Source organism: Diadema setosum, chromosome 18 (assembly GCF_964275005.1).
Source record: "Diadema setosum chromosome 18, eeDiaSeto1, whole genome shotgun sequence".
Lineage (NCBI taxonomy): Eukaryota > Metazoa > Echinodermata > Echinoidea > Diadematoida > Diadematidae > Diadema > Diadema setosum.
In genome coordinates this window covers 36,860,902-36,887,358 of record NC_092702.1, presented here as the reverse complement: position 1 = coordinate 36,887,358, position 26,457 = coordinate 36,860,902, and the positions used below count along the sequence as shown (strand labels likewise).

At 36.5% G+C, this 26,457-nt stretch overlaps 1 protein-coding gene and 1 non-coding gene across 2 annotated transcripts; one reads left to right on the top strand and one right to left on the bottom strand.

Annotated features, from left to right (window-relative positions):
- Positions 1-1,595: 1,595 nt before the first annotated feature.
- LOC140241499 (armadillo-like helical domain-containing protein 3) lies at positions 1,596-25,268 on the bottom strand. The gene is made up of 27 exons (XM_072321228.1): positions 25,203-25,268; positions 24,271-24,417; positions 22,875-22,931; positions 21,994-22,059; positions 21,389-21,469; positions 20,497-20,604; positions 19,789-19,881; positions 19,183-19,257; positions 18,579-18,665; positions 18,035-18,091; positions 17,282-17,325; positions 16,412-16,475; positions 14,814-14,863; positions 13,607-13,688; positions 13,031-13,109; positions 11,570-11,674; positions 10,204-10,262; positions 9,601-9,666; positions 9,074-9,143; positions 8,235-8,295; positions 7,627-7,715; positions 6,952-7,034; positions 6,204-6,330; positions 5,555-5,630; positions 4,705-4,783; positions 4,171-4,287; positions 1,596-3,541 (listed from the first exon to the last, which is right to left on the bottom strand). The coding sequence occupies exons 1-27, from the start codon at positions 25,257-25,259 to the stop codon at positions 3,449-3,451; spliced, it is 2,172 nt and encodes a 723-aa protein (XP_072177329.1). The 5' UTR covers positions 25,260-25,268; the 3' UTR covers positions 1,596-3,448.
- On the top strand, positions 15,960-16,062 carry LOC140242190 (small nucleolar RNA U13). Its single transcript, XR_011902131.1, has one exon. It is a non-coding gene; the product is annotated as a small nucleolar RNA U13 (small nucleolar RNA).
- Positions 25,269-26,457: the final 1,189 nt, after the last annotated feature.

The following is a 26,457-nucleotide window of genomic DNA, read 5'->3' as shown; positions in this document are numbered from 1 at the left end:
AAAGTTGACCTCGCCTAAGTCAAACAATCGCCTTAAGTCGAAGGTCTTTTCAAGTCCTCTTCTCTTTATATTCTATACTATTGCAATACCTTATTTGTCAAATTTTCTCCAAGTCAAAGCTACGTCTTCAGCCCAAACAGACTCGACTTAGCCAAGATTGACTGTACGATAAAACTATATACAGTGTATGCACCAATTTTCTGACTGAGTCCATGGAGCTACATCTTTGTGCTTAGTCATAACCTCAAGTACACAAACATTGTGTCTTTACCTTTTTGTGACACTGGTACGACAAAAATAACAATGGTAAAGAACACTCATTTGCTCCTTAAAAAGACAAAATATAAGGGCCTACTTTTTTGAATTTGTATTTATGAAGGATTTAACATTTTTTTAGGATTCATGACACAGTATCCTCAAAATGTCCTAATGAGCACAAAAAGATTGCCATGACAACTCTGTCCATATGCATCATTAAAACAGACTACTTTTGGCTAGGTGCAGCTACATGTAAGCCTTTTCAAACAATACTTCTGATAAAAACACTATGAAAATGTGATCCATGAATATTGTTAGGTCTTTGAAATTTGGTGATATAAGAATAATAGCATTATGTGAATCCACAAAACACTAAAAAACACAAGAGAAATTTATATCTGGAATCAAGAGCATTTAATGCTAGAAATAGCTTATATTAAAGCTGTGATCATAAAAATAAGAAAAAGAAATATTGCTGCAGTTACTTAAGGAAGAATCAGTGACAAATTAATGAATACAACAGTAAACATGAAGAAGAATCAGACATGAAATTTTCAAAAGTGATAATCTCTCAATCTAACGAACAAATTACAATTCAATTTCATTTACAAGGTTCAATATGGAGTTAAAGACAGAGAGAAACATAGCACACCTTTCATTCAATCATATACATTGGACAATTAATCCTATAATAACCACTAGAATTGTCCACCATGTTACAACTTCAACAGATAATGTAATATGACTGACCATGAAAATGTTTCATGATTTGATTATACATTTTGTAGATGAGTTGTGTGCGAGGCCTATGCCTGGTGTAAGGACAAAGTTTCTATTGAATATTTTTAACCAAAGCAGAAAGAAAATCCCTTCACAAACAGGAGAATTAAGAATGGAGAAAATTAAAGACAGTGATTAGAATTGCCTGGAGATAAAGTTAAAAGTGTTAATCCTATGACTTTAACTACAAATTGTAAAAGATGGTGAATACAATTGCAGATGGGGAATTCCCAATAAACATACAAACAAACCAACATTAGTCTTCCTGTCATACTGTCAAAAATATATACAATTATCTGTAACTGGAATTGACAGTGAATTAAGATGAACTTATTATGAATGGAAATTAACAGCTACAGGTAATGAAGTTTTGCTGAAAACAAGAACTCATTCATCCATATTCATTGTGACCTTGGACAAATATCTAAAGCATGTATGTATCAAAATGGGTTCCAGCAAAGCTTTCTTTTTTTAATCCTTCAAATTGACTGGGAATGAGAATAATTTGCATCATGAACAATGACAGAGAGAGAGAGAGAGAGAGAGAGAGAGGGGGGGGGGGAACACCGCTGCAATTCAGAATGGATGCCTTGATATCACGTGAAATAGATTCCTAATCACAAGTGGAAATAGACAAAACATGTATTCATCATGTGATCCCCAACTTATCCTGACAATTCTTTATTATGGCAATACAGCTAATAAACATGTTAATAATTAATAATTAACTATGATATGCAAACATCTTAGTAGTCAGTATACTTTTAACACATAGTTTCATTGCTAAGGAAAGTTGCTATGATTGTAAGAGTTGAAGTGACAGACGCAAGGTTGGTCATAAATCAATTCTTAATGCCCTTGAGGTAAAGTCATCGACCTTTGATCTACCACCTGCCCAACTCACCATTCCCAGAAGAAACAAAAAAAAAAAAAAAAACTTATTCCAAATATAGCTGTAAACCAGACTACAATGTATTTTCCATTTTTCCCCCTGGTTTCATGTTTACTACTGAAAAATAAAATCAAACAAAATCATATCAGCTACAAAAGACCGGAACTACTGCTTGAATTCAACATATAACAGAAATTGTGATACCCTCAACATTTGAGAAGCAACATGAGATATTGATGAATGAATTCTCTCAGTTGACTTTAGAATTACCAAAGCAGCCATTCCTAATGCATCCAAGTCTGAACTTTACTGCCATAATACATGCCTTTCATATTTTCATAGTGTCATACAAGTCGTGCACATGGCTGCCAAATGAAAACACAAAAACAATGATCAACTCCCCCCCCCCCCCCCGTTTTTGAACATTGGAAGATTAAATGTAACAGTCCAAATCTTTCCCTAAATATAAGTTCCTGAATGACTACAACCTATCAAAGGGATAAGTTTAACACTTTCAAAATCTAACAATTCAGGATATCAGGATCCCAGGTGATATTTCTTAGGTTTGAATTATGTGACACTTGAAGATCCACAAGTAATGATTTGAATCATGAAACACATTTCACATTAAGACAGGCCTGCCTTAAGGCTACAGAATTACCTGCCAATAAAGATTTATTCAGTACGGGAACTGATACATATGCATTCTGACATGAAAATACAAAACGTATTGGGATATTTTGTTCTTCATAAATTGGTTTCCTTGCATGACTTCTATTATTAGCAATATGACAACACCCATCCTGCACCATGTCAACACAATTTCTGTGTTCTTTCTCCACTCTATAAAGCAATGTATGACTTTAAACAATATCTCTTTATGCATCTTTCACAAAACCTTGGAAAACTGCTCATCATATCCAAATAAAATATCAATAGAATCAATAGGATATCAATCAGACTGTTTATGTGTGCAAGATATGATCAGATCACCACATAAAGGTTGTTTTAAGATTTGTACTATGCCTACACTTGGAACAACATATAATTACGTAGAAACAAAATTTAGGAACTATAACATCACAAAATAAATATATTCTTTTTAATACATTTCACATTTCTGTTCTCCAATGGGGCTTAGATGCAACTCCTTCCAACTTGTCCACTGCTTCAGCACACAATCTGTGTTTCCAGCGAGATGTGAGTGTGCGTGCTTAATGTCTTCACTCATCCTCTATAGTCAAGATTTCATCATAAGATCTCTGTCATAAATGTATCGTGTAGGGCTTTCCATGCTGCATCATCACCACACTGAAGGAAATTGTCACAATGAAGCACTACACTCCCATGAATCTTGATCCAACATGAAAGCTTGAGAATGGCCATAATACACCTTTGACCTTTGAGCTGCACTGGTTTCATATTGCGCCTCTTGTCTCCAGATTGCACATTTGCCAGGCCACAAGACCCCGTTTCATAGCTCCATTAAAAGAGTCCTCAGTCACCCAAAGCTGGCTGTCAGTGTATTGTGGAGAACTCTTGTAGCACACTCTGCTGTTCTAGGTTACTCACACCGGAGTTGGTTCGGAAATTCTCCACCACTGACCTCACCTAACACGAAATGGAAATTCACAACATTTACATGTAACTTGATTAGTCTAACAGAAACAAACAAACTTAAAGAGCTATCATTGGAAAATGCAATATGGAATATGATGGAATAACACTGCCGTATCTAAAGAATGCAGGTCATTTGACATAGACATGTTTGGTTGCAAACAAGCTTCATGTGAGTATATCCTCATTCAAAAATGTGACATACACGCTGTTTGAATTGCTATGACACATCAAGGAAGGCTATCACAGAAGAAGGAATACATGTAGGAGAGGAAGAAGAAGAAGAACAACAACAACAAAAGGAGGAAAGAGGAGGAGAACACAACATTATTTTTACGGGAAAAAACAAGCAATAGTTAACACATTATTTACAAGTATTCATTGGTGAAAGAGCAAAATACAGTCAACCTTGCTTAAGTTGACCTCGCAGAAGTCAAATAATCGCCTAAGTTGAAGGCCTTTTCAAGTCCTCTATTCTTTATATTCTACTGATTTTAGTCCCTCTTAGTCAAATTTTCTCCAAGTCAAAGCTATTTCTTCAGTCCAGGCAAGGTTGACTGTAATACCAAGAGGGAGAGCTTGCTATGATACAGCCTTTAGAGAGTAAAAAGTGATTTGCTTACCAGCTGGGTGAAGAAGGCAGACTCTTTGGGCTTCTCTGCATATCTCTCATACTGATCTAGACTGTCCTGCAGCTTCAGCGTCAGTGTGTCGTAATTATTCTTCACGATGGCAAGGACCTTGAAATGTTGAGAACACAATCACAAAACAAAATGTGACATACTAGCCAAGCATGAAAATGTATAACTTCAGCACAGTCATGACCAAACCAAAGTGAACAGCATCAAACTGTCTTCTTGTGTCCCATTTACAGGACAGTATATTTACACCAATGATTACACTTCTTCATTACTCTCATTGAATATAGATGGCATGACTTTGAACATTTGAAACATGATAGTATCATAATATATGCATATCAGTGTGTCTGTAGGTTTGTGCATTGTTTTGCATGTTGTATGTACCAACGTATGCAGCAAGTGTGTATGTATGTACATTCGTATAACTATTGTGTCTGTATGTATGAGTTTATGAATGTATGTGTGTATGCATAACACGTAAAACTCTCAAGTCAGTCAAACTACAGTCAAACTTACCTGTTCCTCAGTCAGACCAGTTGTTTGATTGTGTGCTGCCCATGAGTCGATCTTTGGGGTGAAGTGATTAATGATGGCCCTGCAACAAAGGGTGAAGTAAAGAGGATATATGACAGCTTCTCTCCAATCCTATCTTACATAGAAAGGCACATGTTCATATCACTGCATAATGCTAACCTGAATACAAACACACACAAGTACATATTCTACAGCAACTAGTTCCATAGCTGCAATTCTACTCATATTTATTTCAATATTTATGAACATCTCCTAGATTACATGCAAAGGACAGATACACATCAAATAAAATTTTGTGTATTGTGGACATAACTGATTTTTATGGTAGGATGTGAAATGCCATTTTAGGTCAACTTAAGCTTTGTGTTCAATGCTTGAAACAAACAAATATACAGAAATTAAAACAGTGCAAAGTTGGGTGCTACATGTGAATATAACAACACATGAAAATATCAACTCTGATCCCAACATGCACACATACATTTCTCCATTCAATATTTTATTCCACAATCGCAAATTCAACCAGTCGTGAAATTGTCAGGAAGTCCCTGATACATGAAATATTACACTCGCTAAATATATGTTGTATGCAGTACAGCATTTCAATACAGCACAGTAACATAAAACAAATATGCATAACCTCTGTTCAGGCTATTGATAATGTTATTAACTTGACTGTGCTTTTGCATTTGTTATTTTTTCACTAGAATGGCTTTTGGCTGTAACTACAGTGTGCTAGAATTGATTGTCAGAAAACAAATATGGTGATCTGAAAGCAATGCACTGTAGTCAGGGTTACAGGAGAATGTTGTAGTGGAATGTTGCCTCTTACCTGATGTTGACAATGTTATTTGCCAGTTTGTTTGCTGCCTCTTTGAACTCTCCATTATTTGTGATGTGTCTCCTGGCTGCAAATAAGATTTGAATCAAAGAAATGGCTATTTTCTCTAGGTTGTTGACTGTGTACAAATTCTCTAAGCTGATACTCTACAGGCATAATGCTGGAAAGTGTATTTCAACACTGATTTACAATATCACAATAACCTCGTAACTTAAAAAGAAGAAGTGTGATATTCAAGAAATTGCCAAATTTAACAAAAGTTTGTATTTTTTTTTTCAAATCAAAACTCTTACTAGATTACAAACAATTATGAGTCAGCCCAGCAAGTAATCCCTCTGATCTGACAAAAAATAAAACACTAATCCCTCCTAGATACATGCATGCATCTGATGCTAGCAACATTCCATACAGACCCAATTGGTCACCACTTCTGCTTTGCCTCAGCAATTCTGAAGATTAATTCTGAAGTTAAACAGTTAATTCTGAAGTTAAAATTCTGAAGTTAAACAGTAAAACAAGGACTTTAAAATACATTGTCTTTCAAGTTAACGAAGCAAGCAAGTACACCCTAGTGTTTGTCTTTGATAACTTCCAAGTTGCTTTCTACTTAAGGCCAGTGTTTCTGTCTGTTGCTCCTTACCCATTGAATATACATTGTCAAAGACTTGGTGCATTCTGACGAGTTCATAGTAGAGTTGGTCATAGCAGTTAGCTGAAGGCAGAAACGTGTCTCCATATGTGATGAACAGATTAAACAGGTTTACAACCTGGGCAGAAACAGATACACAGGAAAAAAACATGAACCATTCCTCTTTGAATACATGATTTAGGCCACAGTGCTTCACTGCACTCATGAGCAAACAAAGAATCTTGAAGTGATATGTGTCTGTGTCAAAGGGCACCAGGTGTTGAATAGAACAGGGCAAACTAAATGATACTTTCAATAATCACTTACATATCGGTAAAACATGTACCATAAACTTCACTGACCAATGCTAAACTCTGTACGAGTAATTTAGACTCACAGGGATTTTACCCACTGCAGAAACTTTGATATGCCAAATGTTTATAATTTTATTCTGATCAGTTTTCTCTAACATTCTTTTGAGAAGGAAAAAGCAGGAAGATATCAGCTTGCGTACGAAGAGTGTACTTCATCAGCAGGCAGTTACAAGGTGAGTAATGCAGATTAGATGATTAAGAATTCATAACTGGCTCAACATTTGCTTTACTGGTCCGTTTCCACATTTCCATGATAAATAGAATACTGTGTGAGAACAGAGTGGAGCATATACTTACGCAGTTTAGTTTGTTTCTTTCATAACATCCCATGTCATACGATAATCTAGTCACCAGGACCTGGATTTTATGAATAATGTTGCTCTCACCTTACATGCAAGCTCAAAAATATTGTTCTCTGGTAACAAGACGGATTCACTGGCAAGGAGGTATTTGAGCAAGCTGATCAAGGCTGGAGAAAACAAGCACAACAAAAACATTGTTAAACAATTTGATTTGATTTGATTTGATTTCATGTTAAAATGAGCATGTCATATATTGGGTGTTATTGGTAATCAAATTGCAAATTTATTGCATGTTATGTCATGTTATGCATGGTACAGCATAAAACAGTAGCAACATTCAGGAAAAAATTGCCAGGGATGTGAACAGTAATAATACATCAGCACATGTTTGTAAAATCTAATGAGATGCTAGCACACTATTCAAAGAAAGAAAGCATCTCTCCCACAAACAAATCACACTGTATCAAGCATTAATGATGCCTGAAATGACTTCCAAGCATTTATTTTCTGTTCTCTCTCACTCTAGCAGTATACAGTCAATGGCAATGGTGTATGAAATTCATCCTGTGCTTCCATGGGCAGTATTCTGATCTAAACCTTTAGTAATCAACTATTCTTCCCACTTTAAGCTGCTGTGGACATATTTTTAACCCGTTGAGGACGGACTGATTTTGCTTCAACACGCATTTCCCATAGACACCTGCCCGAGTATACTCGGGACTCATCCTCAATGGGTTAATATGCACTGCAGTTTCTTACCTGTCCAGATGTTCTTCCATGAGTACTGTAACCTGACCCGGCATTTCTTCTGGTAGCACAGGACCCTCTGTATCACACCCAAACATTTCCTGTCAGAAAAATGAAAAGGTCGACAGTTCAACTAGGAGAAATTTCTTCTCTGTCCGATACATTCCTGGATGGCAACGCTGTTAATATCACAAGGATGTAAATCACCCACCTGAAGCTGAATGGCAACAAGTCAGGATTCCAGAGTCAAAGGAAACAATGCTGCAGAAATTAAAACCATTTTACTTGATGTCAATGGCACTACCCTTCATCAGAAGGAGAAGTGCCAAATACTTTAAACCTTTAGGGTGCAAAAAGTGTCAATCTGACAGATATAGCACAATATCACTATCTCACAATATCAGAGAAAAGAGAACTGGATTTCTGTTGCAAAGTGTCTCCATTTCTATCACTTCTAGCAGTGTACGCAAGAATCTGCATGTTTTGTGTCAGGCATTATTGATTTGCTGATCAACGCAGCAGGAAAATACTATACACTTCTTCGTTATGACACACTGCTTCTCATTTCTATTCTTTTAAGGGGGAGGGTTGGTGATTATAATAATAACCTTAATACTTACAGGTACAACTCTTGTGGAAGATTTCGCATCATGTGACTCAAGATGAACTCCACCATCAAATCTGGGAGTGGTTAGAAGCATGAAAAATCATGTCACTCAAAACTAACACCACAGCGTCCTACTCATCTCACTCAGTGGCTAAATGCTGCATATAAGACTGACTGTGTTATTTCCTGGTAAACTGCATTTGGAAGAAATCAAAAGCTAAATGAAGTTAAATATCTAGTATATTAATGAGAGTGTAGTCTCCATCTATACTGAAGTAATGTTGAATACACTGAGAATATATATATATTTTTTTCATCAACAAGTGCTCCAACAAGAAGCACATGTTGCTTCTCAGGAGTCCTGGCCCTTGATGTTATATATTTACTTCTCTGTTATGACTTGTACTGTTTTACATTTTGCAAAATACCATGAATGAATGAAGGAATGAATGAACAGTTTCAAACAGGCACATTGTGCCATACAAGAAGAAAAAGGCAAAGCTTGGCAAGGTATAGCTAAGGGTCTCAAGGGCATTTATAATAGAATAAGTCCTTTCGGAGCTTTGTTCACTGATTGGAATGTCTGCTGGAGTATTTTTGCTTTTGCTTTTGCTTCTTTTTTCCTAATGGCACAGATGTTTATAAACTAACTGCCTATGAATGAAGATTACCTAATCCCCTTTTATCCCTGTTGTGCAACCATGGCCTTGGAGGAATTATCTGAATGCTAATGAAACAGCACAGCAAGCTACAACTAATTGTGTCTGGGCACATAAAAAGTTCAGCAAGCGGTGAATTGAATGATACCAGCACTCAACATGTGCATCTGGTAGACAGGACAGAGGATCTCACCTAATAATGCACAAGCTAGTGGCCTGGCTGGAAGATCCTTCTCTGCTGGCTGCTTTCGGTGCCTCATTGGCTGGTAGAAGACAGGAAGATGAGTTACAATCATGGAAAATTCATGTCATTTAACTTCTAATGTGCAAAGTTTGTGCACTTCAATCATACAATCGCACATGAAGTGGTGCATTATTCACAATAGACCTGTTCGTACATAAAATGTATCACAAGTGACAATACATGTCAGAAAGCATATCAGGGCCCTGTTTGATGAAGTTATAACTGATTATATAGTTGATTTCTATCATAAGTCTATGGCAGCCCGTGTGGTAAGGTAAATTTACAATTTATTATATCTTTTGATAAAATGGGCCCAGGGCAATTATCGTCAGAAGACAATTACTACAAATATTAGGCAAATAACCTGCATTCCACTCAATTGCAGGCAAGGATCTACAGTTGGATGTAATCACTGCAGTCAAATTCTTTTTAAAGTAATGTTGATAGTTAAGCAGTATAGATCTATGCACACTCACTGCTTGATGAAGTGGAACTCTGAAAGTCAGGTTGGCATCGTGAAGAAATGAGTAGGCATACTGGTCCTGCACATAGAAGGTGGATGATACAAACTTTCAATTTTGTGTGAATCAATGATCGTCAGCCATTGTTTATTGTCAAACGTGACATAGAATTCAATGACACAGATCAGCAAAATGACACTGACAAAAATGTCAAACTAGAAGAAACCAACACTTACTCCATCATTTTCCCTCTTTTAATAGCACAAACATGTAAAAACACAAATAAGAACAATACAGCACAGTTCCACACATCTCTGATTACTGAACTTATCAAAAGGCAATGGGTTAAATAAGACTTTAGATATTTCATTGAAAGTAATTGGCAAGTTAAAGACTTCAGCAAATCCTATTTCATGTGAGATGTGTCACATTAGATAGAAAAACAATTCTTATATATCGGTAAAAAAACATTTCTAGTCACTAGTCTTCCAGTCACTAGTCTCCTAGTAACTAGTCTTTTGGTCTGTGACAGGCTGTTGATGAGAATGGAGATGTGGACTTGGAACTTTCTAACACTGTGTTTGATACTACAAACTGTGACTGAAAATATTCACTCACCTCAGCTATACATGACAGAATAATGAGACACAGCTTGGTGTTGTTCAATCTCTCCTCATCTGTGGATATCAAGAGGAAATACACTTCTTTATGGCATCATGGATCTGTCAAATGCTTTGCTCTAAACCTATATACCGTATGTCCCCCCAAAAATTACAATGGGACCCTTTGCAATGATATCTTTAAAAATAGTGAATCAATCCAAATACAATTTCAGGGTATGAAACTATAATTTATTACCCACATCTTACAGAAAACCCCATCCGATTTGCTTCAGTGGTCAAAAAGAAATAAGGAGTTTTGTAGAGCATGTCAGGAATCCCTTCCCTCCAAATTCTGTCCTTTGTGTTCACACACTATGCAGTTCCAAGAACATCCATGTGATAAACTTGGAAGAATCAGACCCATGACATGCTTTACAAAAATCCCCATTTCTCTGTCATCACTTGGTCAAATTGAATGTGGTTTTCTACACAATATAGCTAAGATGTTGTATTTTAAGACCCTGAAGTAGCATATAGACAGTTAATTCATCTTGGAAGTTATCGAAGCATTTTTTTTTTTTTTTTTGTGAAATTGGGCTATTTTGAAATTGTACACAGCCGTCAATTGCATGATTGTGGCAAAAATCGCACACATGTTGCCCATCACGTACATGTAATCTCCAAGAATTTTCCCAAAACATGGCCATTTTCTCTATATCGTGCTAATTTACGCATATTTTTTGTGCATCAGATCTTAAGCTCTAAATCCCTGAATAAAGCTTCAAATGGCCTAATTTTTTCTTAACATATTCTTGGGAGGTAGAAGGCTAAGAGTACACTACGCATTCTTTTCTTGGGTATGTATGTGGTCCTGAAAAGGGCTTACCCATTCCGACATTTCAGCAAGCATGTTCATGCCATTTTCATTCCCTTGAAAACAGCAAGAACATGCTTGCCTAAACGCCAGGAGTTGGTAGGCCCTTTTCAGGGCCACATACAAAGTCAAGAAAGATTATGTGGTGCACCATTAAACCTTCTACCACCCAACATTCTACCACCATCGAGACCAATACAGATTTCATTAAATATTCTTTGTAGTATTATTAACAACTTTAGGTGAAAAAATTGCAGTATGAAAATTAATTTCTCACATATTCTATTTTTCTATTAATTCAATGTATTTTCATGTTGATTTATGCATTTCCTTGTTTTTTATTGTCTTTCATGGTCTCTTTTTTTAGTTGATGAAAACCACAAGAGATGTTTTTTTGAGAAAAAAAAACAGGGACAAACATTCATTTAGCACTTCTTGTAAAACCCAGACATTGCACACACAAATTCATTGAAAACCGCCATTTCGATGACAATGAAATTAAAGATACCTTTGAGATCCTGCATGATGATGGAGCAGTAGCTAAGGAAGGTGACCAGGATGTTGGTGGAGCCTGATGTGTTACCACCCACTGCTGGGACTGGGGTCTGCAGATCTGGAAAAAATAGACAAACGATGAGCAAATGCACATTGAAGCCTTGCAGTAGTGAACCATAATAATAATAATAATAAGGTCTTATTTACCCAGGGTAGCCTCTTCAGTGTTGCCACTGCTCTACTAGAGGGCCCTGCTATTATTATTACCCTAGCGTTGCCAGGTACACATTTATACACCTGGGTCGAGAGGGACACAGTGGGTAAAAACATCTTGTCCAAGGACGTAAGCACTGGGCGGGATTCGAACTCGGGTCCTCCGATCGGGAGTCGGGAGTCTTATCCACTATGCCACAGCGCCCCCATGACTCTAGTGACCGCAAAGACACTTTTTAACTATTTTTAGCTGAATTATAGCCAAGAAAAAAAGGGGTAACAACAGAAAAGCAGACAAATAACTCCATTGAATCGTATGGGAAATGCGACTCGCATGAGACAACCGGAAGCGAAAAAGGGCACTGAGGAATCTCACAGTGCATCTGTGACAGAGCTCTTTAGCATTCAATTCAATTCAATTCATTCGGCACAAAATAAATCAAAAGTACATTATGTACACAATAAAAACAAAAGCAATGTGTATAAACATATATGCACATATCATGGAAATTAATGCCGGGACCCCTTTGAAGCATCTGGTGCTTGTTGTTGGGGCCCAAAACAAGATTATACAAAATACAGTTGCTAAATAGCATATTGTGCAAAAATGAAAATGAAAAAAAAAAATACACAAAAAAAACTTATTAGCCCTACACTATGCACACACACACACACCACATTCTTATCACACTCACAGCGCACACCCAACACACTCATTCAGAAGCAATGTTAGGATCAAAGAAGTAAACAGTAGAAGAAATTTGATAGCAAGCAGTCTACTCAGACATTGATAACAGTTTCTTAAAAGTATGTTGTTTGAATAATGTTTTGAAGCGAGAAAGTGTAGTGCTGGACTTGAGATCTGGACAAATTGAATTCCATTCATTTACACCTCTAAAACGAATTGAATGAATTCTGTCAAACGAGCTAATGGCATTCTCAGGCTATATCTTTCCCGAGCTGCGCATTGGGGATACTGCGAATTGTAGTAATTTTTGTACGTCCCATTGATTTTTTTTTTTTTTTTTTTTGGGGGGGGGAGGGGTTGTACTACACCCATGAGTAGTTTCACTATTAAGGGAATCTTCCAGTATCACCATTTTTTGGCCTGATAGGAAGTCCTTTAGTGGAATTAACTGTTCTAATCTATTTGAAGTCTTCAAATAAAATTGGCACTGGAGGACTAGCACCTTGGTACTATAATAAACAATAAAGGTTAAAACCTAACACAAATTGCAAGAGTGAAGAAAATTAAATTTACTGTTAACTACACTTGGAACCGCTGGTGCTGGAGGGGTGGTTGGTGTTGAGGGAGGGCTGCCTGTTGTATCTGTGTGATTCTGCAAACAGATGGAATAGAATGTTAAAAAAAAAAGAAGACTTTTGAGATGAAATCATGACACTGGAGAAATATGACTTGTAAAGGACTGCAGATTGTGAAGGCATGACAATTATTCTCTCCAACAAGACAGTAAAGCTCATTTACGAATTTTGTTTCACTTCTAACAGTGTGTTGTTTGAAAAAATATGAGAAAGAGTACATCTATTTGTCTCAACCATCAATAGAGGTAGCATGAGCACAAAACATCCAACGTATGTCCAAGTGATAACACACAAAATATCACAGTTGTGGTAACTTTTCAGAATATAATAGTATCAAACAATTATTTGATGATGGTTTATAATGTATCATCCATTCTATCTCTGGTTCATTGTTTCCTGCAGCAACATGCTGCCTATGATCTAAAAGATCATAGGCAGTGGATAGAAGAAAGAACCTGACGTGAATAAAGAGCTTTTGATGTGATGACTCCATCCAAACAGTGGGGGAACTTACATGTGAGAGTACTGTGATGAAGTTTCTGTTGAGATGGACGGCTTCATAGAGTGCAAGCAAGTTTGCGTTGTTGGGATCTCTTCTGTACACAGCAAGAAAATATGACAACCATGAAGAGTTTACCTATCACACTACATCATACACAACATCAAGCTATGTCAACAGTTCAAATTGTCATCCTATCCCTACAGACTGACAGTTACTGAGTAGCTAGTACAGTTGTGGATGGCTAATTTGTTTGACTGGTTTAAGACAACTTTAGGCAGATGAAGACTCTCATGATCTGCCATCAGTTACTTTTGTTTGTTTGTTTATTTGTTCATTTCCATCCGAGAAGATGGCTGGATAGCCCATATTCAGCTATGCTAAGCTGGTCTTCCATGGGGTCCAGTTGGATGTGAGGTGGGACCACTTCACCGGGTTAAACACTCTGCTCTTTGCGATGAATGAATGAAGCGGGATCTTTTACGTGCATGAGCTGTGACTCTCTCATACACGGGACCTCCATTTTATGTCCTATCCGAGGGACAGAGTGTTTTGCCTCTTGCTAGAGGGGACGGTATGTTTACACACAACATTGCTCAGTCCAGACTCGGGTTCGAACCCGGGCCGCGTGATCGTGAGGCAGACGTGCTACCGACTGAGCCAACTCACCGCCCTACTTTTCACAAAACAGCAGCTGAAAACAAAAGTCCTGTTGTTAAGCATGGAAGGGTTTCCACAGCAACTTTATGCAAACTCAGGCAAAGTAATGTCTGTGCAACAGACACCCTGTAAATAATGGAGTGCAATATACAGAACTTACGATGAATCAGATGAACTTCAAACAGAACTGGGCACAGCAATGAATCATTAGAGGTAGCAGTCAAATCTGTGATGTGTTGAGAACAACTTTCAATATATTTTGTACTTTTTTTTTCCTTTTTGCCCTTTTCTTCTGGTTGAGATGATATACTCCTAATATACTCTAATATAATGTTATCCAAACTTATACCCAAATTGACAAGTGTCCCCAAATGGTTACTATTGTATGTCAAAGAGGCTGCATCTTTTTATTCATTCCCTATCTTATTCAAATTTTCACTGATTCATCTACATTTTGAAATCAATTGTAACTTGAGAGATGAGTTTTGATTTCCACCAAACATTATTTGAGACAATTCCCTTTAAGTCATCGAATCTTACCACTCCCTCTTTGGATACTCACAGTGTAGCTCTTGTCGACTCTGTCTCATCTGAAACAAACATGTTTCCAACCTTTGGAAACAAAACAAAATAAAGCAAATACAGAAATTGCAACACATTTAGTGTGAAGAGGATCATGAACAAAATCACTGCCATGTTCTAACCTGTGATATACTGGAAAATTAACACATTCAAATCAATAAACATCCCATCAATGTGAATCTGCTGTTTGTTTATCAGAACTGATGAACCACAAAAACGTATAAAGACAATTTTCTTCTTTTTTTGTTTAAATTTCTAGATATTTTTATTCCTAAGCCCACCAACCCTAGGAAAATTCAAGTGTTTCTGTGCACATTATATTGCAAAAGTAATTCTGCTGTGAGAAATGCAATGATGTTAACCCTTTGCAGCACATGCAGCAAAAATAATAGTTGTAGGTAGCCTGTCTTGTTTCTTCCATCTTCAAGGTAGTCAGAACAAAAAAAAAAAATGATTTTAGTAAATTCAAAACTCTGATATTTCAATGATTTCTCTTGTACTTAAAGCAATTTCTTTCCATTAATTTACAATAAACAAGCAGCAAATCATTAAGACTCTTTTTGATGTTAGTTGGCAAGGAAAACAAATGAAAAGACAAGCACAGGAAGCATGCAAAAACAGAAAAAAAAAAAAAATCTGGCTCCAACACAATTTACAGAATCTCAAATGCATATGAATGAGCTTCCTCATAAATATGCAAATTAGCTAATTGATATTCATAATGTGGGAAAGTTATGTTGTATTGTTCATATGTGTGAGTAAGCCATGCCAGGCAGTAGATGAATATCTGAATGTGTTTCAAATCACAAACAGAGTATTTAAATACATCCCATAATAGCTATGAAGGCATCAGAAAATCAGAGGTAATTTGCATATGTTATGAATATTCATTTTTCTCTGTCTCCTTGTAAAACATGAGCTTAAGTTACATTTTTAGCCATTCATGGCATTTAATAGAGTTAAAACACCTATACCAAATTACAATATTGTATAATTCTATAATTGACAAGACAATCAAAAGCAATCAATGCTAATCCATGAACAAAAATCGGTAAGTAGTCATTTTACTAACCGTGCTCACAATTTTATGTTTAAATTTATATCACATAGGACTCATATTACATTGATCCTTCTGGTTCAGAACAAATGATGACTTGCATATCATGTGATAGTTACATGAGATGTGCCAGCAGCTCATTGTTACGCATTGGTACATATGCAATCTGATGCACGCCCAGAAAGATCCACAGGATATATTTCCAAGTTAGTTACAATAAACTCAGATTTCCATGCCCATACAATATGCATCCAGATGACATACTGTGTGTTCCTTTTCTACTATCATCTGTTGCAAAAGTTTCCCATTACTGTCACATTATTGCACTGAAGGTCTCAACTCTTGGAATATTCACACACACACAATCAAAATCTGACATAAAGACGTCGAAATTTGTTTTTCTAAATTTCAATTGACACTTGCCCGAGTAGACGCGGGACTCGTCCTCAATGGGTTAATAAGGGAAAGTAAATCCTAGATGTGTGAAGTATGTGAGACCTATCTGCCTCATCATATCTCACCATGGATGTAATGGACGAGAACCAACCACTCCCTTGCTCCTCTTCTTGCTTAGCCTTGTATCTCCTGCAACACAATCCACAAAGCAGCACCATGTCAGATGTCAGAGCACAATTCACTATTTCTGAAACATGTCAACAAATCATACAAACCATCACGTCTGAACAATACAGATGCTGTGAAAACCTACAAGCTTGAGCCCTTTAGAATATTCACTCACAAGATACTACATCAAAACTTCCTTTTTGCACCATCTGCATTTCTAGTAAAAAGCTCATGAATGATGTATTAATTTTTCTTGAAACAAAATGAATAAACAGAAAAAAAAATGATTGTAGTGGCAAGAGGTAATTGCGCTGAAGCCTTTTTTTTTTTTTTTTTTTTGCTTGTCAGCCGATGAAACCCAGAAGTTGGAAAAAATTGCAAGGGAGCCTTTTTTTCCCCTGCTTGTCAGCCAATGAAACCCAAAGTGGCACCAGAAATATTTTTTGTGTCCCCTTTTACGGAATTCCTCGATCCGACCCTGGTAGAATATAACATGTGTAAATGTGGTAGAATTGTGCAAGTTTGGTTGAGCTCCATTGTGTATAGTCTAGTGGAAACAAAAAAGAGGCAGTATTTCAATACTGGACTGATTGATTCTATGAACAAGCAATAAGCTTAGTGTGAACATTCTTACAACTTTGTAGTTACCCTTATATATGTCTTCATTATTAATGAATTGTCATGGCTACTGTCAGAATCTGCTGTGTAATTGCATGGTCTGCTATAGAACCAGCAAGATAGACTTCTAGAGGCTTTCCAAAAGGCAGAGAGGATTAAAAAAAAAAAAAAAGTATCTTTGCTTACTACTGTCATGCACCAATACTCACTTGTTGAAATCTCCCAGGATGTTTGATATTACATGTCCCAATCCCTATCAAAGGAGAGAACCAAACAAAAAGATGATGATGATGACAATCGGGAAGCCAGTAATGAGAGAAAAATGTTGAAATGATAATAGCAAAATGAGATGGAAAAGAGTACACTCACACTGAAGACTATGAACAAGATGACAAAAGACAAGGACATGAGGAATGAAGACATTGTTAACCCATTGAGGATGGTCTGATTTTGCTACAACATGCATTTCCCATAGACGCTTGGCTTGCCTGAGTATACTCGAGACTCCTCCTCAATGGGTTAACGATGCCAACAAAGATGGTAGTGATGAAGAGGATAACAATAATGACAAGATATGAGGATGAAGAAGCCAGTTACAAAACAGACTCTGATTAATAATGTTTGATGTAAGAAGAGTGAGACAAAGGAGACTACCAAAACACTGAAACATAGAAGGTGAAAACAAGATAAAGGATGAATTCTTGCTCCAGAATAATTACAGCATTAAAAATCTATAGAAAATGCCAGCACTCCAACCACAATAGAGGAAAGTTTAAAGAATACCATTGCTAGTGTTCTAATGTCTCAGCTTTAGATTGTTTATTTCCTTTCACACTTTTCCTTTCACAAGGAATTCAAGAGGAAAAAAGGACTATTAAATAAATTGACATGCATTGCAAAAAGTGCTCTGTGGGGTTATTGTAACATTGACAATTACATGGTAGGTAAATGCTATTACTTACATTCAAAGCTAGCTCATCATCCAGAATCGACAGCTTCACTATGTATGGATTGGCAGACTGTGTGCAAAGAAAGAAATTCATGATCAATGCTCAATATTTGTTTGCAAAGTACTTAGAGTAATCATGCAGTCACAGCAAGTAATATCTTACAAGCCATTCTGAACCTAGGGATACTCCCAATCATTGCAGATTACAATGCAATCCCCAAAAGTATTCTTTCTTCCCATAGTGTCACTTTTTACCCATCAATCTATTGACGCAAACATGTATCATAGCTTAAATAAGTCTGGCATTAAAAAAAATACAAGGAAAACTGAAGATTACAAGTTGAATGCACTTTTTGCATCTGTTGACCAAGAAAAAAAAAATTTGATAAATTAGTCTGGTATAAATAAAAAAAAAATCAAGAAAGTGAAGATTAAAAGTTGAATGCACTTTTAACACAAACAAGGCTTGCTGTCTATCAGCAATGCTAGTCAAGGTCAATGCTAAAAATAGAGGAGATACTTGGCTAAAGAGTGGTATTTTGATGATTTGAAACTACCTCATATTTCCTGTAATTGACGAGTAGTGTGAGTAGAAGCAGGGCCTCGTAACCATGGTGATACCTCGCAACTGGATTGGCCAAGATCTGAAACATGAAAGCCGAGTATCATTATTTGGACTTTAAACCGAAGTGAACATTTGATATAGAAGTATGCCAAGGGAAATCATACAAACCAAATGAAACAAACATTATAACAGAACCTTAACTGCAAACGAATGCCTTAAAAATCTCTACAACTGACAAATTCTGGTCTTCACTTGAATAAAAAAAAAAAGGCAAGGTTTGTTCGCACTACGAAAGTACAAGCAATTATCTTTTGATAGTCATTGCCACTTTCAACCTACTTGAAAACAATAAGCAAACATGTTCATTTTCACATAATGGTTTCACTGCAAGTACACAAACAATACAAGGCATGAAATGTGTGTGTGAGTGTGAAAGAATTTGCCCCCCCCAAGAAAAAAGACTTTAAACAATATTAACAGTTTGTTAATGCCATAGCAACTTTTTAAGCGATCTAACTGACAGTATCCATGTGGTGCTATGTACCTAACGGTGACCATACTTTTAGAAATGATTAGCTGTTGACTTCTACTCTTACCTGTACAATGGACTCAAAGACACTATTCATCATTAAATACTCCAAAAGGGTGTTCTGGCTGACATTGTCTGCTACCTATATGAACATAAAACAGGGGAAAACATTAAATTTAGTTGTTGTTTTTTTTTCCTAAGAAATTGCTTGAAAAATGCAAGTCCAACAGAAATGTGACATGCTGACTGTTACTAACACTCAAATTGTCACTACACTTTCTAGCAAAGACTTTCAGTCTTGTTCCATAGGGTTTTTGCTGAAACTATGACTTGAAAAGGCTACAATAAACTTTAACAGTCTGTATCTGCTGGATTTTTTCTGTGCTTCTTATTTTGATAGCAACTATCAGGATGGTTTTGAATAAACAGTGCAAACTTAGCATGTAGCCAGATACGATTAGAAAGAAAAGATACCACATTAAAAGTGGAGCCCAGTTCATAAATGAGCTTTTGCAATAATTGTAATTTTTTTTTCTCCCTAACAGTAACCATGGCAGCAGTGGAGCAAAAGTCAATCTGAGACAAGTATTGAGGATGTCATCACAGTAGCTGCAACTATTGTAACTAACACTAATTGAATAGATAGATTGAAGTCATTGTACGATTAACTCACTGTGGATATGACGAGGAGCACTTTGAGGGAGAGGTTTTTGAGACTGACGGATTGGTCCCCTGTCAGGATGTTGTTTAGTCTCTCTATCAGCAACTATATAAAATACAAACACAAAAAATGCCCAAAACATTAGTTGTTTAACAAGCAATGGAGCTATACACACAGAGAACTCACAATTTACTACTCAACACAACTGCGATACCAATTGCCTTTGCAGAGTCATCTCCCCCTGAACTGCCACTGACAGTATGATCATCAAGAACCCTGTAAAACTGATTGTTGCCAACGTCCTTGGCTAGAAATAATCTTCAAAGCACAAATGCATCACTCAGCATTTTTCTTTGTCTCTATGACATTATATGTCATACATTTATTACATTCACTATGCAGGCAAAGGTATAAATGATGTAACAGTTGTTACTGATTGCAGCACTGCTGCTGCATAGTCAATGATTGTATGATTCTTGATGATAAATCTCTTCCACAATATCAGTTACATTTGTAACTGCTGTAGAGATATGCCACCAAATGTAGCACTGGAGGTAGTGTGTCGTTAGGGATAAAAGGCATCATGAAATATCAAGTGTACCCAGGTACATCAAAGTTTCACATCATGTGTGATACGTGTATAAAATCTCATCAATAGCAATATAAGATGTAAAAGCTACAAGTGTATTTCTTCAAGGGTGAAAGGTCAAATCATGGTACCTGCATGACAAGCTCAGATGAGTCAAAGCCAATCAAAATGTTGATGACATCAAAACCATGGTCCACCATGGCTTTCTTGTACACACCTCGGATCAGGGCACATAACGTCTGCAAGCAAACACAAAACAGAAAACAAAACACATGACAAGTAACGAGTTGCAGATACCACACACAAAGCTTCACTGAAGAGTGACCTACAATGGTATTAAACTGCCGACACTGTCATATCAACTCAAATGACCCATCCTGGTACAATACTTATCTATGCATAAAATAACTAAAGGTAAATTGCATGTTGTTGTGCTGATTTGAACAACATTCACAGTATGTTCTCAAAATATGTTTGTTTGTTTGTTTGTTTGTTTTTCATAGTATGCAAGTAGTACATGAAGGGATACTCTGGAAGTGCTTTCTTCCATGAACAAGCTATGAAGTGTACCTGTGTGAACTCATAGAGTTTGTGATAAGCACACTTCTTAGCCAACTGGAAAATGTAACCTGACTGTAAACAGATAAAGAATGGAGCTAATGAATGCTATTCAGTACTGTATTATAACTAATAACAAGGGTCTTCCTGTGGGACTTTCAATTGTCTCAACATAGTTGGTTTGTCTAAATTACAGCCAAGTTTGCTAACATACAAACAAACAGCTAGGTTGTGCAGGTATTACAGCGGATAGCCCTTGTGATACTGAGAAAGATGCTTGGTGGCAATATTATGAGTAAACTAAAAAAAAAAAAAAAAAAAGAAAGAAAGAAAGAGAGAAAAAAGAACAGATATGAAGCATACGACTGTATTTTATATTTTCCACAGATTTTCGGACATGTAGATTAGTATGCATCCTATCAAACAGAAGTAATTTTCTAATTTCAATCTACATGGTATACTGACCTGCAAAGCATTGACAACACGGATAGGATAGGATTCCTGAAGAGCAACCACACAGTGGTAGAACAGGGTGTTGATATTCTCCTGAAAAAAATAACAATGCAATGTATGAAGATACATTGCCTTTAAGATACTTTCAAGGAAAATTTCTTGGATGGTATTGACACACTTTAAACAAGCATGTCTAAATGCAGAACACTACAAACACATATGTGCCAATGTAGATTATGACATCAATTGTGAAGTTTGGTGTATGTATTTGAGCGTCTTCATGCTTTGTATCATTTGTGAATGAGTCCTCAAAATAATTAAATTTCACCTTCTCAAGATTTTGTGACAATGTTGTTTCCACCATCCAAACAAACTGGCTCTATTGCAAAGTGTAACATTAATAAAAAAGTCTTAATTAAGCATTAGTAAACTGTTCAAGGGAAATCTCATTCATAAATTTTCAATGTATTTCCTATCGCAATATCAAAGTGTAAATTAGAGCTTTAAAGTTGCTATTGACTACCCAAATCAGGAAGAAAAGTTGGTGGCAAAGCCAGGCCCAGCTAGGGGCCATGAAACCAATCCTGGCCTACCAAGATGGTTATTAGTTTGCTTACCTTCAGACTCATCAGTTTGGCTGGACCAACATTTTCCAGTAGCCTCTCAATGTAGCTCACATTTGCCTAGAGAAAAGAATTAAAGATTTAGAAAAAAAAAAGAAGACATTTTCAATGTCCTATAAGATCACATGCAAAATCATTAACTGCATAAAAACGCAAACATTACTGGTTATTTGTGTTAGCTACATGTACACATTGTACATATGTAATTGTCTTATCTCATCAAATAATTCTCTGTTGCCTTCGCTTTAGGGAACTTAATTCAGCTGCATTTGTTTGATGCACAGGCTAACAATACTACGCTAGTAATTACAGTAGCTAGGTGGTCTGCAAATGGGCAGAGTTGCTGTGCATACTACATGTACTTGGTCCTTGGAACAGGAAAACAAATCTTGTTGCTGGTCACGCTAGGGAGGTGGTTGCTATTTGCATGTTCTGAATGACATGCTTTCTTTGACAACAGTGGGGGATTGCTTGGGGCAGGGGTTTGCTATAGATAAGCGTTCACTCAAACATGTGCTTTATATATTTGAGACAGAAAAAGAGAGAGATCATAGAAAAAGAAAGATGATGGACTCTCCATATACACTGTAATTGTGAATCTGATCTTCTACTTCCATACTTTACATCCAATAGCATGCAGTAATTGCATAGAACATGTAACAGCTAAGTTTCAATCTACATGCGAGTACAAAAAATCACAGAGCATACTCTACACCTGGCACTCTTCTGGGTCTTTCCATGACATTTATTAAAATTAAATCAGTACAACCAATGAAGGCCTCTTAGACAAGATCCTGAAGAGAGCAATATATGACACATTTCATATGAAAGGACAATATCACTTGAAAATTGACAGTGTGTGGTTTGGCACTTACTTTCAGCAGGAAAAACTCTTCCCAAAAGTTTGCATTGTCTCTTGAAGGATCTTTACCCTATTGAGAAGGATGACAAGATTAAACATTTATAATGCATTTAGAAAGGACAGAAATATAAAATGGGTTACTAGTAATTCACAAATCATGTTTTCCAGAATTTGTCTACACAGTGGTTTGATTATGGATCTGTGTACACACATGGACTAATAACGAGGGTGTTTCTTCGATTCCATCATCACCGCCGTCACCTATTATGTGGATCTTAATGAGCACATTCAGATGTTTGGACAATGATTGCATAATCATGCATCGTCACCAAAGGAAAAAAAAACCCACACCAATATTTCCTTCATGTCAGTCTCATTTAGCCAAGGTGCATATTTAGACTCAACTGCCTTTTAATAAACAACAATGATGGGAAGCAGCAAACCTCAAAACATGACAAATTTTGTGTCAATAAAAAAAAAGGTAATCACTGGAGTGGACACTTGTGGACATGTATAATGTTGCCTAATGGTAAGACATACATGTCATCTACGGTAACTTACTGTCCATGTTTACTCTAAAACAATTAAATGTACAAAAAATGAGAAAAATTAGATTACAAGTTACAATCAACCTGCCAAATATAGGCTCTCACGAAAGTATGTATGTATAGTTAATGTTGTACAAATTGCTTGAGAGATGATTTCCCTATACACTACAAATACATACATGTATACCCATATGCCCCTTTTCTTCATTTTAGAGTTACAATTTGAACTATCTTCTGTACATGGATTGTAATCATCAGATATCTCACAGCACCGTTTTGTTTTTGTCCAGGCTGGCTGTCACTGGAAATGGTGAGATCAAAGCAGAAAATTATGTTCAAAATGTTTTTGTGACACTTTTGAAAGAAAAAGATGCATGAATTAATCAGAGTGATGAATGTCCATTTAGCTAAAACATGTGTTGCCTTGATCCAAGTGCTCATGAGAATGTGTCTGCATTTTACCAACATATGCACCTGTCCATCTGCCACGTACAATTTGTATGTAAAGCACTCTCCTTCTATTGTCCCAGCATTATTGCATACTCCAATTCAATTCATGCAGTGTAGGTATTACTTATAGCTAAGCTGCACAGTCTGAAGACTTTTATCAAAAAGTTGTAGACTGAATTTGCATCTGCTGAGAAAGATGCTTCAGAATGTATGCTAACACATGAAGGCATGCTTTTCTTGTTGATTTCACATGAAGCAATCTGTCAGGTTGAAGAGTTGTAATTCCACAAGAAGCAGAAAACTATTCAATAAATGGCAGCACGTCCTCATGTTCATTACATTAGTTTTATGGGCATTATCTTGGTTACTGCATAAATGCAGTTTGTTTCTGTAACTCTGCTTAAAATTTACCTCAAAAAATGAGTCATAGATGTGGAGGACTTTTTCCTTTAGCTCCATCTTGGAGGAGGAACCATGGCGCAGGAGCTGTCGATTTGGGCGGGGCATTTTGTGACTTGACAAGGTGAACACAGTCGATCTAGTATCAATCAAGTAATTCTACACAAGATAAAAGAAAATATGCAGGAATATTTAAACAGTAAATAAATTTAAATGCAATACAACACGTACACTCACAGTTCACATTTTACATTAGACATACTGTATGATCTAGATTCTACATCTCTTTGATATGCAGTCATTCAACAATGGTGCAGAACTACAGGCATGTATATTGTAGCCAAAGCCCCTGTAATTGTTTAGTACCATAAGAGATACAATGTACCTGGGGTAACGTTAGAAGTACCTGTCACAAGTCTATCACTCAGTATCATGTATAGACTATAGAATGATAACTCGACAGGATCAAGATCATAGCGAAAAAAGCAAAAGGATCATAAATTTACTTGAATTTAATCATCAATTCACGGTAGGATAGATCTACAAAGGTGAAGGCAAAGACGGAGTAAGTATAACATCTAACGTTAGATATGCATTCTTGCCCATTCATTTTCACTGACAGACAAAAAAAAAAACAAAAAAAAAAAAACAATTTCCATTACTACATAAGAGTAGGTCAGTATACACAGTTCACAGTTACACATGTAGTCAACGGTAGTGTAGCACACTGCAAAGTGCGTGTCTACGGGGTACAACTCCATGGGCGACTCGACAGCCTAACGTTACAGGTCTTGATCATGTTATGAATGATGTACACCAACCTATAAGAAGACAAGTTACAGTACGGTAGGCCCGCTAGATCATTACCACTAGGGAGGTGAGACGCCCTGATGAGGGGCTGGGTGTAGAGTCATCATAGTCACAAAACAGTGTCGTATACTTACGAAATCATCAAAAACCGCACGATCTACAGCAATACTTCTTCGAGAACACCACTGCATCTACGAGTACGCCCTGCTGCGTGCATGCAATACACGTCACATTTGGTGAAAAGGAAAAAAATATCAGTGCACAAAATTTCTCGGTTCGATTGCTTTGCCTGAAACTTAGCTCGGAGAAAATGAATGAGAGTCGTCGTACGCGCATGCTTGTTAACTAGCCACAGCAAGCTTCGGTGAATGGATACGTTGTTGGTCGTACGTGGAAACCAGTTTGCATTGCCAATTTTATTAAATTAGTGGCGAATTTAAAAGTGCGAATTGTATTTCTAAATCTGATAGTTACAGGCGTATAATCTTAATTCTAAGATTGTTTTCCACAAAATATCAACATGTAATTTAGAATGTAACTGATGAGTATTTGATAGATGGCTATTACACTCCTCACCTTCAAAATGAAATTGTCTAAATTGGGTTATTAATGGGCTAAAAAGCTCCCTAAACCCTAGCTGCCACACTTGCAATCTATCTACGCGAAGATGGAGGTGTGGCACTTCAAGGTAAATTCAAGGTAAATATTGATAAGCTAAAAATTAGGGAGAAAGATTTGCGGTGACACCACAATAACCTATGTTGTCACCGCAAATCTTTCTCCCTCATTTTCTTCACCATGCAAACCTTCAAGCAACACATAAGCTAAAATTTATTACATGGTTTTGAAAATCTCTATTTTTGTGCCAATACGAGTTGTTATAATGAATCGTGAATATAGCCTTTGAGGTCTTCATTATATTTTACTACCACTTCTCACCTAAAATCGTGAGACAAGCAAACAAACAAACAAAAAGCCTTCGCAATAGTTTTCGCTGCCACTTTTGTCCCCCCCCCCCCAAAAAAAAAGTCTTCTGATGATCCGTTCTGAATGGTGTAGACGGGTCATTCTTCGCTAAGTGTGTATTTTTGGCCTTACAAATTATTGAAAGAATTAATAAGTGTCTCAGGAATGGAAAATCTTTCATAAAGTAGGAAAATCACAGTATATGTTGACTTCATTTGATACGGGCGCAATCTTTATGGGATTTTTAATTTCATTTAGAATAACTTTCAATTTTTAGCCTTGCAGTAATAAATATATGCAAAATGTGACGTGATGAAGATGATATTTTGTAATCTAATGGCGTAAACAAATTTAAGGGTAGATATCTAATGCACTAAACAAAACAAAAAATAGCAGTGGTTAAATGACTTTCAATATGATTAA

Bases quoted from the DNA above. Each gene is read 5' to 3' on its own strand.
- LOC140241499 (XM_072321228.1), bottom strand. From the start codon at position 25,259: ATGCAGTGGTGTTCTCGAAGAAGTATTGCTGTAGATCGTGCGGTTTTT. The intron at 21,470-21,993 runs GTAAGCAAACTA...TATTTTTTTCAG, and splicing joins CCAAACTGATGAGTCTGAAG to GAGAATATCAACACCCTGTT. The intron at 7,716-8,234 runs GTAAGTATTAAG...TTTTTCTGACAG, and splicing joins CTTCCACAAGAGTTGTACCT to GAAATGTTTGGGTGTGATAC.